This window comes from Thrips palmi, unplaced genomic scaffold (assembly GCF_012932325.1).
Source record: "Thrips palmi isolate BJ-2018 unplaced genomic scaffold, TpBJ-2018v1 HiC_scaffold_1, whole genome shotgun sequence".
NCBI classification, from domain to species: Eukaryota; Metazoa; Arthropoda; class Insecta; order Thysanoptera; family Thripidae; genus Thrips; species Thrips palmi.
In genome coordinates this window covers 693,668-712,732 of record NW_023144620.1, presented here as the reverse complement: position 1 = coordinate 712,732, position 19,065 = coordinate 693,668, and the positions used below count along the sequence as shown (strand labels likewise).

General features: G+C 44.6%; 1 protein-coding gene across 2 annotated transcripts in view; it reads left to right on the top strand.

Annotated features, from left to right (window-relative positions):
* Positions 1-5,606: 5,606 nt before the first annotated feature.
* Positions 5,607-19,065, top strand: part of LOC117638929 (pregnancy zone protein-like) — a 77,726-nt gene continuing 64,267 nt past the window's right edge. For both annotated transcript variants that reach the window (XM_034374165.1, XM_034374156.1), the window contains exons 1-3: positions 5,607-5,731; positions 17,794-17,878; positions 18,628-18,820. In XM_034374165.1, the coding sequence (XP_034230056.1) occupies positions 17,796-17,878; positions 18,628-18,820 (276 nt within the window). In that variant the 5' untranslated portion in view covers positions 5,607-5,731; positions 17,794-17,795. The remainder of the gene's footprint in view (positions 5,732-17,793; positions 17,879-18,627; positions 18,821-19,065) is intronic.

The window sequence follows — 19,065 nt, the reverse complement described above, 5'->3', positions numbered from 1 at the left end:
ACGCTCCGTGGTGAGTGACCGCCGCGAGGGTAGGCAACCAATCTTGCTCGCCGCCCTGAACGCAAGCGCCGAAAGGTATGCAACCGGCCGTGGCGAGCGGCCCTCTTGCTGCCCGACTGAATGCGGCCTGAACGGGTTCAGATAGGATTCAGTCAGCCGGGCAGGCCTGTCTAATCGTCCTCGTGAATTTCTCTTACTTTCGAGCCTTCGCCAAGCGCCCTGAAAACGGCCTGAACGCGGCCTGAACTCGATCTGAATACGAGACGAGTTTCAGTTGGAATTCAGTCGATTTTCAGTCCACAGTCAGGCACCACTCAGGCGCTGGTCAGGCGACGTTAAGACCTCGCGTGCATGCAAATCGGCCTGAACACCGCCTGACTGCGGCCTGACTGGCGACTGACTGGCGACTGAATCGCGTCTTAAAATTCAGGCGCGGTTCAGCTCGCTTTCAGCCGAGCTGTCTCACACGGGTCTAAATCAGTCCTCTGCTTCAATAGAAACGCGAAATTCGACTTTGACTTTACGTGTTTTCGGCACTTCACGTAAGGTAAAAAATCAATTGTGGGTCACGAATCAATTGTGGGTCATTTTTTTCGACGGGTCACCGCAGCCCACGGAATTGAATCGATTTGAATTTCGTGGTAGACCTTCCTCCAACCTTTCTTCGTCTTCCCAAATAGCGTGTATGTCCGAGCGACGACTGTAACGGCTCCTATCAGCTTCAAAGGAAGGCCCTTCAAAATGTCGTGAAAATAGCGCCCATCCAACGAGGCGAAAAATCGCATGTTTTTCAAAATTTCCACCGTGAAGCTATTACGAGATAAAACGGGCGCCCTTGCTGATTTTGGTTCATAGTAGGTCAGGGAACATAATTTTACCATAGAACGCCGAAATCATTCGATGCCATGGTGCGCGGGTGATGGCAAAGTAGCGTTCGCTTCCATGTCAGAACCATTATTTTAAACGAATTTTCCGGTAGTTTTTCTGCTATTTTTTTCTGTTTTTTTGCGCTTCTGAATGACTGATGTATCACAGTAAATTCCATTTTTCTGCTCAGTCACATTTAGTATTACGATACGAAGGTTATGTTAAGCTACAGCCCCGAATGACAACACTAGCTTATCTTCCAGTCTGCCATCAGGCTTTTTTGTTGGGGAGGGAGGGGGCGCATTTCGGGGCTTACATAGCTCTCGGAAGGGGAAACCCCTCTCCAACTGCGGGGTAGGCACCCGAGGCCAGTCCGGCCCTGTTTAAGGATTCAAATCAATCCCTACAGACATATATTCTGACTGAAATAGATAATAAACTGTAGCAATACCTCATGATGACAGGGTGTGTGTTGGATTGTCTACCACACCGGCGGCCCTACAATACGCACTATAAAAATTTCGCGTCTAATCCGGACGTTTAACTCACATCTGTCTCACAGTGAAATTAGCCTGTTTATGTATTTTTCCTCTTTGAGTGAAAACGTGCCTGCTTGGTTTATTGAGAACCAGGGACCTTTAATAAATGAAGATAAGAAATATCTTGCAAAAGTGGTCAATTTACAAGCAAAAAGACGAAATGGCCCACAATTGATATGACCCACAATTGATTCATTGTGCTACAGATCCTGCAGTTTTCACGATTCCGAAAAATAAATTCAGAAGTGAATTTCTCTCGTATTTAAGCAAATCATATCCAAATTTGAGCTTCCTACAATGCTGACCCACAACTGGTTCCAAAAATCAATTGTGGGCCAAAACAGACTACTTTTAAAACAGCCACAGCTTAGTAAATAAGGATGATAGACAGGGCTACTATGCTGCAAAACTTAGGCCAAGGACCATAGTTAAAGGCCGCACATGCTTTTTTGTCACCAGGTCAGAATTAAAGGCCTTAATTTGGAATTTTCAAAAATGTGACCCACAATTGATTTTTCACCTTAGCACGACGCTAACGAATCTCCGCAAAAGTCATCGTCGCCAATCGCATAGGGTCTATGCGCGATCGCAAGGGCACGCTCTAAATCGGTCCTCTGCTTCAATAGAAACGCGAAATTCGACTTTGACTTTTCGTGTTTTCGGCACTTCACGTAGCACGACGCTAAAGAATCTCCTCAAAAGTCATCGTCGCCAATCGCACTGGGACTATGCGGGATCGCGAGGGCACGCTCTTAATTGGTCCTCTGCTTCAATTGAAACGCGAAATTCGACTTTGACTTTTCGTGTTTTCGGCACTTCACGTAGCACGACGCTAAAGAATCTCCTCAACAGACATCGTCGCCAATCGCACTGGGACTATGCGGGACCGCAAGGGCACGCTCTAAATCGGTCCTCTGCTTTAATAGAAACGCGAAATACGACTTTGACTTTACGTGTTTTCGGCACTTCACGTAGCACGACGCTAACGAATCTCCGCAAAAGTCATCGTCGCCAATCGCACAGGGACTATGCGGGATCGCAAGGGCACGCTCTAAAACGGTCCTCTGCTTCAATAGGAACGCGAAATCCGACTTTGACTTTTCGTGTTTTTGGCACTTCACGTAGCACGACGCTAACGAATCTCCGCAAAAGTCATCGTCGCCAATCGCACAGGGACTATGCGGGATCGCAAGGGCACGCTCTAAATCGGTCCTCTGCTTCAATAGGAACGCGAAATTTGACTTTGACTTTTCGTGTTTTCGGCACTTCACGTAGCACGACGCTAAAGAAGCTCCTCAAAAGTCATCGTCGCCAATCGCACTGGGACTATGCGGGATCGCAAGGGCACGCTCTAAATCGGTCCTCTGCTTCAATAGGAACGCGAAATTCGACTTTGACTTTTCGTGTTTTAGGCACTTCACGTAGCACGACGCTAAAGAAGCTCCTCAAAAGTCATCGTCGCCAATCGCACTGGGACTATGCGGGATCGCAAGGGCACGCTCTAAATCGGTCCTCTGCTTCAATTGGACGAGAAATTCGACTTTGACTTTTCGTGTTTTCGGCACTTCACGTAGCACGACGCTAAAGAATCTCCTCAAAAGTCATCGTCGCCAATCGCACTGGGACTATGCGGGATCGCAAGGGCACGCTTGAAATCGGTCCTCTGCTTCAATAGAAACGCGAAATTCGACTTTGACTTTCCGTGTTGTCGGCACTTCACGTAGCACGACGCTAAAGAATCTCCTCAAAAGACATCGTCGCCAATCGCACTGGGGCTATGCGGGATCGCAAGGGCACGCTCTAAATCGCCCTCTGCTTCAATAGGAACGCGGAATTCGACTTTGACTTTTCGTGTTTTCGGCACTTCACGTAGCACGACGCTAAAGAATCTCCTCAAAAGTCATCGTCGCCAATCGCACTGGGACTATGCGGGATCGCAAGGGCACGCTCTAAATCGGTCCTCTGCTTCAATAGGAACGCGAAATTCGACTTTGACTTTTCGTGTTTTTGGCACTTCACGTAGCACGACGTAATAGTTGCTTAAATATAGTGTCAAAAGCAGTTAAATAGACCCCCCCCAAAAAGCAGTACATTTTCTTAGAAAATTTGTCTCTCATCACCACGTCGGACTCCACCAATCAATGAGCTTCAGTTGGCGACTGCCAAACAATGCATTTTGTCGCATTTGGTTATTAAAATTAAAAACCTTATTGCCGTGTAATTCCAAAACTCTTGTAATGCTGACCTTTACCTCTCTCACATCTTCCATGGTGTTAAGATAGACAATTGAATAGTATTTCAATGCACAGTGCCTCAGCGGAACCAATATAGGTCCCATTTGGACAATTTTGGGGGGAAAAGCTTCGATAACCTTCGATAACTTTTAGAGTTTTTTGACAATATTTCTGGTGTTTATGGATTGCCGTCCCTAATTTTTTAGTGACAGTTAGAGTACCTCATTGGGGTCCTTTGATGCCAATATGGTTCAAAAGTGAGACGGCGTATTTTGGGAATTCAAGAAACCGTGGTTTTTTTAATCGTATACTGTGTTTCTGGTAAGGGCTGGGGGTCCCAATATTTTTTTTCACTATTTTATGTTGCCCTTTACTGTTTTCAACCCATTTGAGCATCTAGATACACAATTTAAAAAAAAAACTAAAAAAAAATAATTTTTTTTTTTTTGAAGTTTCAAAAAATTACTGTGGCCAAAGTTCTGAATTTTTTTTTTTCAAAAAAATTTATGAGAGTGGTCTTTGGGTGGTACACTACCAGATAAAAAATTGGGGGCCGGATCTGAGCAAGTACGTTTTGGACCATGATGGTTTGACGTGGAACGCACCCACGGAAAAAGTACGGAACATGTCAGGTCAATAATTTGCCTGGACCGTCCGTACTTGCCAACTACGGAACGTTCCGTACTTTTTTTCCGTGCCCATTTACATGGGTTCATATGGAGGAAGTACGGAACGTTCCGTACTTTTCTCCGTACCTCCGTACTATATTTTTCTGTGCCATTTTCGTACAAAAGTACGGAATTTTTTACAGTGTAAGTACACAGTGAATTTTGTAGTGCAGTGGCGGCGAGGAAACTTGCCACTTGATTTGCAGTTTTCTTGCGAACACGACGTGTCATTCGATGAATAACAGTGGGCTGGCGCCGGTGACGTCAGCATGGTCGGTTCGCCGGTTGTGGCCGTGACCTCCGCGCCACGTGAGGAGAGGCGCTCAGTCTTCGGACGCAACCGCCGCCTGTGTTCGCGGCGCGCGCGGCGCGGGGACCTTGAGAGCAGCTGATGGCAACGCGGCGACCTGTCGGTCGGCTGCGGTCTATTCCCCACTACGGTTACACTTCGTAAATCAAAGGCTAAATTACGCACCTTCGGGCACAAAGTCTTTCACGCCATTCAAGGGCGTAGATCGTTTAGTGTCCTTGGAATGCCGTAACCATTTCGCGCCCTTCACTAGGGCATTAACCGACACTGACATTCCGAACGCTATGAATACCCGCACCACGAATGGTGCAATGCACTGTGATATCGCACCATGCGTGCTATGCCATGCCGTAGCCATGTTGCACCTTAAGTGCAATGCGTCCCGAATATGCCCTTCGCTAATGCATGGGAATAGGAAACATTGCGGGTTGCCTACTTTCAGGGGCCGCTGGACACGGACAAGGACTGCAAGGGCTTAAAAAAATTATTTATGAGCTTCTTTTTTATCTTAAACGTTTGATAGCACCCGACGCTGGGCAAAACACCCTTTGCCCCCCCCCCCTCCAGCCGTGTATCCGCGCCTGTTTGGCGACTTTGTAGCTCCAAACACGTCTAGAGCAAGGGGTTGACCTCTCAGCTCAGGAGTGTACACAGGATAACTGATTACCAGTGATTACCTACAAACATACTTAAAAAAAACTCCATAATTTTGGCCAGCTAAGAGCATTTTGGCCTAATTTCATAAGAAAAACCCCCAAAATCCGATAAAGACGGCGAAACTAGCCAGTTTTGGTTTGTGATTATCAATGATTACTGGACGAAGTGTACACACGACACGATTACCAGAGTGGGTAACCCCTTGGTATGGAGTTTAGGCCGCCTCCACCGGTCTTCTGGCCCACTTTGCGCTCGGTACTGTCCTCTTCAATTCCCCCCCCCTCTTTGGGAGCCGCGCTACGTTGCCGGCATCTTCCTCGTTGCTCGTCGCGGTCCAAACAGATCCGAGCCGGTCGGCACTCACGAGTCTGCTCGAGGTGCGAAGAGGAGGCCCGGCACGTCCAGCGAAGCAACCGGCCGGCGCGATCCGACACTCCGCGAACAGAAGGCCGTCCAGTGAGTACATCCGGAGGTCTGCACACTAGATGTTTAGGTACAAGTCTGTACCAGTAACTTGCACGATTTAGTGCACACAACAAACCTAACTGTCTACGTAGTGCGCTTACAAATGCATGGTTGGCAAACACAGACTTTCAAATGCCTATGCTCAGCATGGAGTTATACGGCGCCAAGCATGCGTTTATGTGTACTTGCCAACCATGAAGTTGTAAATGTGCACTAGGTAGACAGTTAGGTTTGAAGTGTGCCTACGTGGAATTTGCATAATATTACGAGTAACATTGCCTAAATTTATGCAAGTTAAGGGTACAATTTTATGGAAAACATTACACAGGTTTTAAATCATGCAACGCCACGTACAAAATTGTACATACGGCCAAAAAGGAAATTAATAGATTATTTGTTATTTAATTTTTTCATGATGATTGGTCTGGGGTATCTCCATAAGTTCAGGACGTAGAAGCGATTCCGGAATTGTTTTCGCTGAAAACAGGGATGAACACTGGATGCAACCTTATGCGACTTGGAACCATAAGTCAAAATATCAGAAACATTCATAGCAGTTTTCTTATTGAGCGCTGTACGAAACCTTGTGGAATCTGTTCAAAATAGCATTTGGATCACAATTCGTCTGTCCGCTGATTCCCGTCGTATCCAGTTAGTGTCGGAACGACGGCTTGCCACGAAGCTCAAAATCCACTCTCAGAGCCTTATTGACTTTTTGTTCATAGCTGCAGCAACATTTCCTTCGCAGCATACGAAGTTTTAACGCAACAATAATAAGGGAGGGTGGTGAACCATGACCACTTTTTTTGTGCCTCCCTCTACTTCACCGTGTGGTTCGAAAAAATAAGTGCTATAGCACGAGGGGATTCTTTGGACCTCCAAGGACCTCTTCCACCCATTGGAACTTGTCTGCAATGCACGGCAGGCTCACACTGAAAACGTAATGGTCGGACACATGGCCAAATTATGGCGTGACAAAAAGTCACGTTAAAAATTGGCGTGACACGAAATTCACGCCGAAAAACGGCGTGACATGTGAGTCACGCCCTCATTTGGCGTGATTGACAACGCGTTTTCTGAGGCAAGTCACGCCAAAAAGCGGCATGACAAGAAATTCACGCCAAAAATTGGCGTGAATTTTTGAGTCACGCCGATTTTTGGCGTGACTTTTGTGTCATGCCGTTTAATGGCCTGACACTTTCTTCACGCCCCTGCAGCGGCACGAAGTCACGCCGGTAGATTTTCAGTGCACCGAACACTTTGAAAAATAAAACGCAAAGTGGTCATGCTCTGCAAACTGAAATGTGTGCATGGCACGCTCTATTTGGAGCATGCCAAGAGGCACGCTCTATTTTAAAGCGTGCTTAGCTAGCCCACTATAAACTACAGCATGGACGGCAACCACACTCCTGATGCTCGTAATGGCTTTTATTTTTTAATTATTTAAGAAATATGTACTTTTGCAAGGTTTCCATTTTATACTTTAAAGAAGCAACATTTTAAGTCTTGTTAGTGCTGAGATGTATTTTACGTCAACAAAGCTTCTCCGCTATTTTCACAACTATTGATGTATGAAACGGCACTGGTACAACGAGTTAGACCTGGGAGGTTTCTTTCAATAACCATGGAGGAAACAATCAAAACATTACTCATCCAGAAATACACATACAGTGTATGATCGGCATGACACTAGTTACTCACTCTTTTGACTGCCCAACAATCCATAGCAAAGTAACCTAGCCCTGTTGCTGGGTGGTGAAGGTGGAGGCTGCAGACGCACGGAAGGAACACAGACTCGAGGTAAACTAGCTCCATACGTTTATCTAGCTCTTCTAGTCTCATCGTTTTCAATAACTGCGTCCCATAACACGTCACCACAAATCGCCAGCACAACGAAAATAAACTTCACATTTCAGGCGTCATAGCTGCCATTTTGAATTTGAAACACAACACAACGCGCTTGCGTAGTCAGCACTTTTTCATACGCACTCTTATGAGAAATTGCTGCAACACGTATGCGCCGGTGGGCTCGCAAACTGAACTCTCACCTTCGTTCTTTTTATAAAGAAACATTCCAGACACAGATAAACGAAGCACAATAAAATTCGATTATGATTTTTGCCACTCAATACCTTTAAATTGACAAATCCACTGCCATCGTTTTTGAAATCATGTGTAGGTTGGCACCTCGGAAAAACAAGTGCCACCCAAGCAGACGACAAAATTAAAAATGGCAACCTTGACGCAAATTGTGAAGTTTGGTTTCGTCCCAACGAACAGAAATTTGTCATCCAGACGTCAAATGATATCAAAGAATGGTCAAAATCCTGTTTGTCAGAATGACATCATTGTCGACGGTCAAAGTTAGGGAATTTTGACGTCAAGTTGATGTCAAATGATGTCACGAATCCATTAAATGTATAAAGGATACGACTCTACTCATCGGCTGATATCCCCCTTTTTAGTTGTCCCGCCTATGTGTGGTAGTAGTGTCTCCCTCCGTTTAATGTCGAAAGTCGCTCCGGGGCCGGTCGGACTCGAACCCACGTCTTCGGCTTCGGAGGCGAGCTCTTTACCACTGCGCCACGAAGACATCTAAAGATCGACTGCTCACCGCTGCCCTAAGACCAGCGGTCGGGAATCTGCCCGGCAGTTGACTCGAAAGTGACGGCAATTCTTTGGGATGAAAAAATGCCTGGTATTTTCCACTTCATCACCCGAACGCGATAGACTTTCCAGAATACCAGAGAAGTCTGAATTTTTCACCGCAATTGCTGATTTAAATGCGTTCATGGATGACATCAAACGGACGTCATCGTGACCAAGTGTACTCCAAGATCTTAACTTCACAGGTTATCGCCAGTTTACCTCTTTTCCAAATGGCGTAAGACTTTTTGAAAGGAATAATGCAATTCAAGTTAGTTTTGCTCGTAGTTTGTAATGAGTCAAATTGACATCATCCTGATGTCACTTTTCAAGAGAGTGACTAAATTTTGTCATTTTTCAGTCACTTGATGTCAATGTGACTATTTTCTGTTCCTTGGGACGTTGTGCTGACGATTTGTGGTGGCGTTGTGTTATGGCACGCAGTTATTGAAAACGATGAGACTGGATGAGCTAGATAAACGTATGGAGCTAGTTTACCTCGAGTCTGTGTTCCTTCCGTGCGTCTGCAGCCTCGCCCTTCACCACCCAGCAACAGGGCTAGGTTACTTTGCTATGGATTATTGGGCAGTCAAAAGAGTGAGTAACTAGTGTCATGTCGAACATACACTGTATGTGTATTTCTGGATGAGAAATGTTTTAATTGTTTCCTCCATGGTTATTGAAAGAAACCTCCCAGGTGTAACTCGTTGCACCAGTGCCATTTTATACATTAATAGTTGTGAAAATAGCGGAGAAGCTTTGTTGACGTAAAACACATCTCAGCACTAACAAGACTTGAAATGTTACTTCTTTAAAGTATAAAATGGAAACCTTGCATTAGTATATATTTCTTAAATAATTAAAAAATTAAAGCCGTTACGAGCATTCAGGAGTGTGGTTGCCATCCATGCTGTAGTTTATAGTGAGCTTGCTAAGCACGCTTTAAAATAGAGCGTGCCTGGCAGGCACGCTTTAATTTAGAGCGTGCCAAGAAGCACGCTTTTTTAAAGCGTGCCTGCAAGCACGCTCCAATTTAAAGCGTGCTTCTTGGCATGCTCCAAATAGAGCGTGCCATGCACACATTTCAGTTTGCAGAGTGGCGCCCCACATATGGGGTACCATGACCACCTCGTGGGGCACCATGACCATAGTAATTTTTTGGCCCAAGAAGTGTACTTTCTTCCTGTATTCGTATTCTCATTGAAATAGTTTATATCGCTGTCATTACCATCAGGCCAGTCAACTTAACTAAAAAACACTCTAAAAACCTTCGAAGTTTCAAACGTTCTGAGATGCCTTAAAATGGACGGTTTAAAACAGTTAAGGTAAAAAATCAATTGTGGGTCACATTTTTGAAAATTCCAAATTAAGGCCTTTCATTCTGACCTGGTGACAAAAGTGCATGTGCGGCCTTTAACTATGGTCCTTGGCCTAAGTTTTGCAGCATAGTAGCCCTGTCTATCATCCTTATTTACTAAGCTGTGGCTGTTTTAAAAGTAGTCTGTTTTGGCCCACAATTGATTTTTGGAACCAGTTGTGGGTCAGCATTGTAGGAAGCTCAAATTTGGATATGATTTGCTTAAATACGAGAGAAATTCACTTCTGAATTCATTTTTCGGAATCGTGAAAACTGCAGGATCTGTAGCACAATGAATCAATTGTGGGTCATATCAAGTGGGCCATTTCGTCTTTTTGCTTGTAAATTGACCACTTTTGCAAGATATTTTCTTATCTTCATTTATTAAAGGTCCCTGGTTCTCAATAAACCAAGCAGACACGTTTTTCACTCAAAAAGGAAAAATACATGAACAGGCTAATTTCACTGTGAGACAGATGTGAGTTAAACGTCCTGGATTAGACACGAAACATTTATAGTGCGTATTGTAGGGCCGCCGGGGTGGTAGACAATCCAACACCACACCCTGTCATCATGAGGTATTGCTACAGTTTATTATCTATTTCAATCAGAATATATAGTCTGTAGGGATTGATTTGACTCCTTATAACAGGGCCGGACTGGCCTCGGGTGCCTAGCCCGCAGTTGGAGAGCGGTTCCCTTCCGGGAGCTATGTAAGCCCCGAAATGCGCCCCCCCCTCCCCAACAAAAAAGCCTGATGGCAGACTGGAAGTATAAGCTAGTGTTGTCATTCGGGGCTGTAGCTTAACATAACCTTCGTATCGTAATACTAAATGTGACAGAGCAGAAAAATGGAATTTACTGGGATACATCAGTCATTCAGAAGCGCAGAAAACAAAAAAAAAATAGCAGAAAAACTACCGGAAAATTCGGTTAAAATATTGGTTCTGACATGGAAGCGAACGCTACTTTGCCATCACCCGCGCACCATGGCATCGAATGATTTCGGCTGTACTATGGTAAAATTATGTTCCCTGACCTACTTTGAACCAAAATCAGCAAGGGCGTCCCGTTTTATCTCGTAATAGCTTCACGGTGGCAATTTGAAAAACATACGATTTTTCGCCTCGTTAGATGGGCGCTATTTTCACGACATTTTGGAGGGCCTTCCTTTGAAGCCTGATAGGAGCCGTTACAGTCATCGCCCGGACATACACGCTATTTGGAAAGACAAAGAAAGGTTGGAGGAAGGTCTACCACGAAATTCAAATCGATTCAATCTCCGTCGGGTCTGCGGTGACCCGTCGAATAAAATGACCCACAATTGATTCGTGACCCACAATCGATTGTTTACCTTAACGCTCTAAGGCTTTAAAATTTCACATCCAAAGCTAAGACATGTGTTAACATTTTATGTTTGTCTTGCTAAGACGAATCCAAATTCATAAGCAAATTTCAATTTGGTAAATTTGAAGAAACACTGAAAACGTAATGGTCGGACACATAGCCAAATTATGGCGTGACAAAGAGTAACGCCACTAATTGGCGTGACACAAAATTCACGCCGAAAAACGGCGTGACATGTGAGTCACGCCCTCATTTGGCGTGAATGACGACGCTTTTTATGAGAAATGTCATACCAAAAAGCGGCATGACAAGAAATTCACGCCAAAAATTGGCGTGAATTTTTGAATCACGCTGATTTTTGGCGACTTTTCTGTCATGCCGTTTAATGGCGTGACACTTCATTCACGCCCCTACAGCGGCACGAAGTCACGCCGATAGATTTTCAGTGAAATTACTGCGGTTACTACACTACAAACAAGTGAAATAAATGCTGTTTCTCATAATGCCAGAGCCGTCTTGGTGCAAAGTAGCCACGGATCGCCTTCGCGGCCAACGTTTGCGGTTTGGAGCTTATTTAGAGCTAGAGAAACTACCATTTCAAGTCTCAGTTTCAGAACCATTCTTAATCATCCTGGAGTTTCACGATATGTGATAAAACTGTTCTGCAGCAATTATTCAACCCTTATACATTTTCTGAAGCATAAAGCAAATTTTTGACGAAAATAAACCATTAACAGAACAAAAAATGAAAAAAACACTCAAATACTGTATGTATGGTCATGGTGCCCCACTAAAAAGTGGTCATGCAGTTTTCGGCTCTAAGGCTCCCCGAGCAAGCAAAAAGCTACTTAAAATTAAACGTGATAATGGATATTTTGCCGGTGAGCCGACATTTTGAAAAAAACCTTGGACATCGAACTTATTTCCTCCAATGTGAGAGTAAGAAAAATCCCAGATTTGAAATACGCCCTATTTAGCCAAAATGCTGTAACAAAACTTTTGGCGAGGTGCTATGGTCGTACCCTTGAAGCTAGAAGGTAGGACTCTGGCTGAAAATAGTTGCAATCCTATTCTCTCGAAAGTCCGGTCGACCGGTTGCCGTCGGCAAAGTAGTTCCCGAGAGCGATCACTGAAAAAAATTGTCGTAAATTTACGACATATTTGGCGATGAATGCTTGGTAATTTCAAGAATGGCTCGTTTCATGCTCACTATGAAAAAGTCATAAATGAACAATTATGAACCTTTCATAATTTTGTTGAAAAAAGTGCTTGAAAATGCCCGAAAGGTATTCAGATTTTACGAACCATTCATAAAATAATGAACCATTCATCGTTTAATTATTCCTAAATTTACGATTTTTCTATGGGCAAATACCGTACAAGAATGGCTTGTACAAAAATCTACGAAACATTCATAAATTTATGAATGATTCGTAACATTCTGAATTATCCATACAATGAAACATTCGTAAAATTACGAATGGCTTGTGATGCTGTTACGTAAAAATTGGGGAATGAAACATTCGTTTTTGGATGTTTATGAGTTATTCATTTTTCGAACGAAGCATTCATAAAATAATGAGCGTTTCATTAAAAAAATGAATCATTCGTCGTGAAATTATTCGTAAAATTATGAATATAATGAGGGAAAATACTATACAAGAATGGTTCGTAATTTTACGACTTTTTTTCTTACAGTGGAGGGGGTGGTCATGGTGCCCCAGTGGTCATGGTTCCCCACCCTCCCTTACTTGGAAATAGAGTATTCTAGTCGTCACCGATCAAAGAACAAGAAGAAGAACAAAGCCGGCGAACTGGCCCCGGCAACATAACCTCCCAGACTTCTCTGAGTGGGCTAGTTTCTGAGTTTTTGTGTCGAATCTCTTTCAAAAGGGTGATTCCGCGCGTAGAGGGCGCTTTCGTGTCCACACCCTCCCCAGAGCGAACTTATTCGAGTGCAGTCCATTTATACACTTAAGAATCTTGTTTGGCACTAGAATAGCTTGTTCCCTTTGACTATGGACTTTCAAAGCTAACATGTGACGCTGGAGAGGGGCCAAAAGTGTCGATTTTGTAAGTTCCGTCATGTCCATTTGCACCTTACACCGACTTTGCGGCTCTATAACCCTTCGTTCCATTCAAATCTTCGAATTTCACACACACCCATCGAATCTCTAACTAATAGTGACTATCTTGTTTGAATTTAAAGGTCGTATATTGATTGAAACTGTATTTTCAGAACGTGTACTAAATGTCCACCGTACTCCGACTTTTACCTAAGCGGTTTCAAAGTAAGCACCAAATAACCTACTAGGAGTGCTCCCTGCTCAAAACCACCGCCGTATTTAGAGAGAGAGAGAGAGAGAGAGAGAGAGAGAGAGAGAGAGAGACTCTCAGTAACGGCTTTGCGCAGCGCGTATGTAGCCCGGACACGTTCTTTACTGGCTGGCTGTGCTCCGCCGTATTTAGAATCTGCACGGTCTGTTTACCATGTGAACGAGTTTGTGTGGCGAAAAAGTGAGGGGGGTGAGTGTGCGAGTGGAAGTTGTGTGTGAAATCGGTGGGTTGTAACAATTGGTGTAATTTCCGTATGCCCCTCTCGCTCCTCGTCTATTGGGTTTTGAAAGACGTCCTACACGTGAAAAGATGTGTCTTGACGTCGAACTAGTGTGCCAAACTTATGGCGTACACGGTAAAAACGGAACCTGGTTTTCCCAGGAAGCCAATGGTGAAGGCATAGGCGATTTCCAGGGAGTTCCTGGGAAAACCAGGTTCCGTTTTTACGGTGTATTTCTGTGGCGATATGCAGTTGCAATGAGCCAGAAACACCTGTTTGTAATTTCCGTCAAGCGTAATTTCAGTCATATTTTCAGTAAATTTCGTCATATTCTATAGGGGGAGAAAACGAAAGTCAACTTTTAGCTCGCCCACGCTCAGAGTGTCTTCCTGGGGTTCAATTGATACCATCTAGACCAAATTCCGGCCGAACAAGCAAGATTGATTACTTTACTCTCTAAGGTAGAGAAAACCGCCCCTACGCACGGAATCACCCAAAAGCACTTTCGTTTGATTCGAACACTTTTTGACTCAGGAAATAAAAATATTTGTCGACATTTCTCGTTGAAACCGGGCTTGATACCTACTCCGTTTCTTCCCGGCTTCCGGTTTTGTTCTTCTTTACGTTCTTCGATCGGCGACGACTAGAATGCTCTATTCGTTCATATGCCACGAATAAAAAGTCCATCGTATATGCACAATTTCATAGACAACATTTTCGGTACATTTCTAACAGATTTGTTGGTAAACCTGACCTGAATAAATAAAAATTTACAAGAATAATCACTGATAAAACATTTGTCGTTACTCAACGACACTTGATGCTTTTATTTTAGCGACAAGATTTGTCTTGGAATGGATAGCTTTTTGGACCACTTATTTGTCAGCGACAAGAATCGTATTGCAAATCCATTAAAATGTTATGTAATGTCTGCGACAAATATTGATCATGTACACAGAATTTTGTTACGAAAGTCCAAAATTTTGATAAAATGAGATTTTTGGCTGCGTTCTAGAACTTTTGATTTCCTGTCGACTGGTGAAAAGCATAAGTCGATATCTCTAATAGATTCAGCGTAGGAAAATACTTCAAAATGACGAAAGTCCAACTGTAAGGTAAAAAATCAATTGTGGGTCACGAATCAATTGTGGGTCATTTTTTTCGACGGGTCACCGCAGACCCGACGGAGATTGAATCGATTTGAATTTCGTGGTAGATCTTCCTCCAACCTTTCTTTGTCTTTCCAAATAGCGTGTATGTCCGAGCGATGACTGTAACGGCTCCTATCAGGCTTCAAAGGAAGGCCCTCCAAAATGTCGTGAAAATAGCGCCCATCCAACGAGGCGATAAATCGTATGTTTTTCAAATTGCCAACGTGAAGCTATTACGAGATAAAACGGGACGCCATTGCTGATTTTGGTTCATAGTAGGTCAGGGAACATAATTTTACCATAGTAGAGCCGAAATCATTCGATGCCATGGTGCGCGGGTGATGGCAAAGTAGCGTTCGCTTCCATGTCAGAACCATTATTTTAACCGAATTTTCCGGTAGTTTTTCTGCTATTTTTTTTTGTTTTCTGCGCTTCTGAATGACTGATGTATCCCAGTAAATTCCATTTTTCTGCTCTGTCACATTTAGTATTACGATACGAAGGTTATGTTAAGCTACAGCCCCGAATGACAACACTAGCTTATACTTCCAGTCTGCCATCAGGCTTTTTTGTTGGGGAGGGGGGGGCGCATTTCGGGGCTTACATAGCTCCCGGAAGGGAACCGCTCTCCAACTGCGGGCTAGGCACCCGAGGCCAGTCCGGCCCTGTTATAAGGAGTCAAATCAATCCCTACAGACTATATATTCTGACTGAAATAGATAATAAACTGTAGCAATACCTCATGATGACAGGGTGTGGTGTTGGATTGTCTACCACACCGGCGGCCCTACAATACGCACTATAAAAGTTTCGTGTCTAATCCAGGACGTTTAACTCACATCTGTCTCACAGTGAAATTAGCCTGTTTATGTATTTTTCCTCTTTGAGTGAAAAACGTGCCTGCTTGGTTTATTGAGAACCAGGGACCTTTAATAAATGAAGATAAGAAAATATCTTGCAAAAGTGGTCAATTTACAAGCAAAAAGACGAAATGGCCCACAATTGATATGACCCACAATTGATTCATTGTGCTACAGATCCTGCAGTTTTCACGATTCCGAAAAATGAATTCAGAAGTGAATTTCTCTCGTATTTAAGCAAATCATATCCAAATTTGAGCTTCCTACAATGCTGACCCACAACTGGTTCCAAAAATAAATTGTGGGCCAAAACAGACTACTTTTAAAACAGCCACAGCTAAGTAACACGGTTAGCGCGACTCCTTGAAAAACAAGGACGGTTTTTGAAAAACAAGGAAAGATGGAACACTTCAAGGAAGTTCCTTGGAAGTGTGCTCCCATTCCAAGGAGGCTCCCCTGTTTTCCAAGGCCAGTCCCTTGTTTTCTTGGACTCCAGACAAATTCCAAGGGCCCGCCTTGTTTTTGGGGTGCACTTCCAAGGGGACGCCTTGGTTGGTCTCTGCCGATTCAAGGAACCGCCTTGTTTGTCCGCAAAAGCTCGAGTTACGTCGTCGGCCACGTCATGAGGTCCCCGATGACGTCCCCCTGGGGTTCACCATGACGACCTCCATGTTTCTCCGTGCCGTTGAGGCTGCCGGGTCTCACAGTGGCCAACGCCGAAAACCGTTTTCTTCTACGTCCAGTACTTTCGGAGATACGAGGACGTACCACGAGGCCGCCGTCCAGGCGGAGGAGGAAGTGGTGATTTTTTCGAGGCCAAAGTAGCTCTGGCCACGAGCCTACTTGGTGTCCGGGACTTTTGACTTCGGAATCGGGTTAAAGGGGTGCCGGCCCACCTCGAAACCAAATTTGGTCAAGTTGCGGCCAGCCGTTTGTCCAGGATGGCGTCAAACAGCTGGATTTTTGGACCTATTTTGCTGATTGGATGATGTTTGACGCCATCCTGGACAAACGGCTGGCCGCAACTTGACCAAATTTGGTTTCGAGGTGGGCCGGCACCCCTTTAACCCGATTCCGAAGTCAAAAGTCCCGGACACCAAGTAGGCTCGTGCCCAGAGCTACTTTGGCCTCGAAAAAATCACCACTTCCTCCTCCGCCTGGACGGCGGCCTCGTGGTACGTCCTCGTATCTCCGAAAGTACTGGACGTAGAAGAAAACGGTTTTCGGCGTTGGCCACTGTGAGACCCGGCAGCCTCAACGGCACGGAGAAACATGGAGGTCGTCATGGTGAACCCCAGGGGGACGTCATCGGGGACCTCATGACGTGGCCGACGACGTAACTCGAGCTTTTGCGGACAAACAAGGCGGTTCCTTGAATCGGCAGAGACCAACCAAGGCGTCCCCTTGGAAGTGCACCCCAAAAACAAGGCGGGCCCTTGGAATTTGTCTGGAGTCCAAGAAAACAAGGGACTGGCCTTGGAAAACAAGGGAGCCTCCTTGGAATGGGAGCACACTTCCAAGGAACTTCCTTGAAGTGTTCCATCTTTCCTTGTTTTTCAAAAACCGTCCTTGTTTCTCAAGGAGTCGCGCTAACCGTGAAATAAGGATGATAGACAGGGCTACTATGCTGCAAAACTTAGGCCAAGGACCATAGTTAAAGGCCGCACATGCACTTTTGTCACCAGGTCAGAATTAAAGGCCTTAATTTTGAATTTTCAAAAATGTGACCCACAATTGATTTTTCACCTTAACCAGATTACGCTTGAAAACAGAGGGTGATACTACTCTTTAGTTTTACCAGTGTTCGTTTCTTATGACTCCATTTTTTCCTTACTGCTGACAAAATCTCTATGTAGGCACTAACACATTAGTCCCAGAAGGCCTCCATGCTTCTTACAAATAACTATTGACAGATTTGTTAGTAAGGCTAGCATTCCAAATGTCAATACGTTGTAAACAGATTTCTATCATTGAGATACCAAAAAAATTGTTCATTTATTGAATAGAAATAAGTTTTAAGTAAAAGTAAAAAGTACGGACTAAAATACCAGTACGGCTTTGAGAGTGTGCATTGTATGAAGGCTTCACATAATGTTTGAAGTGTCGGTCATCCTAAACGACTTCCCACATTACAGATATGCTTCTGAGAAACCTGTCCGGTGCCGCTTGGATGCTGGCGGTGGGCGTTGCCATGGCTGCTACCGCTGAACTTGGCCAGGGGTAAGTGAGCAACTCAATAGGCGTGAATCCCGGTGCTTCGGACCAGATTGGATACGAAGTCCTGCATTTATGCCGTGGTAAAACTGGGGGTTGGCGTAGGAACCTTCTTAATTTAAAGAAGATTCTTTGGAAATTCACTCATGAAGAATCTTCGGTTTCTATCGATAAATGTTCGTGGATCAACTGAAGTGTAAAAGCCAAAAACTTTGCGATTGCACACCGTTCCTTCAATAAATTGCCCAAGGCGGAGCTGGAATTTTGTTGGGGTATGTTAAACTGAGTGTAGGTAACATTAAGGCCAGCCAAAGAGGAAAGAAATCGTTAATGCTCAATTTCGACCACCTTCAGTAGCCCCTGAAATGCCTAACACTTACATTGTGTAGTGAAATATACACTGAAAACGTAATGGTCGGACACATAGCCAAATTATGGCGTGACAAAGAGTCACGCCTCTAATTGGCGTGACACAAAATTCACGCCGAAAAACGGCGTGACATGTGAGTCACGCCCTCATTTGGCGTGAATACGCTTTTTATGAGAAATGTCATGCCAAAAAGCGGCATGACAAGAAATTCACGCCAAAAATTTGCGTGAATTTTTGAGTCACGCGCGATTTTTGGCGTGACTTTTCTGTCATGTCGTTCAATGGCGTGACACTTCATTCACGCCCCTACAGCGGCACGAAGTCACGCCGATAGATTTTCAGTGATTTAGCTTGAATTGCGTCAGTGCCAGTTGTGTTGGTGCAGGACCTACACGGTGGTCTCGCCCAGTTCCGTGCGGCCCCACTCCGAGTACCACGTGGCCGTGGCGGTGCAGGGCGCTGACCGCGACACGTCCGTGCAGCTGGAGCTCGCCAACAGCGGCGACAACGGCCAAAACGTCACCTACACCGAGAAGGTGGTGGTTCCGGCTGGCAGCACCAAGACGGCGCGTCTCAAGGTGGGTGGTCCCACACTGCAAGGAAAGGTGTAAATAGCACAACAAAAGTTAGTTCAAAGAAAACATATGTCACGTTCCTGGAATGAGAGTGAACTATCAGACTTGCCAAAAGTACAACGACGCCTGTACTGCACGCTTTACATACAGTACGTGGTCTCAGATGCTTTGAAGCATGCGAACCTCGTCGCACAAATTTGTTCGCAGAATCGGCGCAAATTCGTCTTTGGCTGCAGCCGTATTATTCC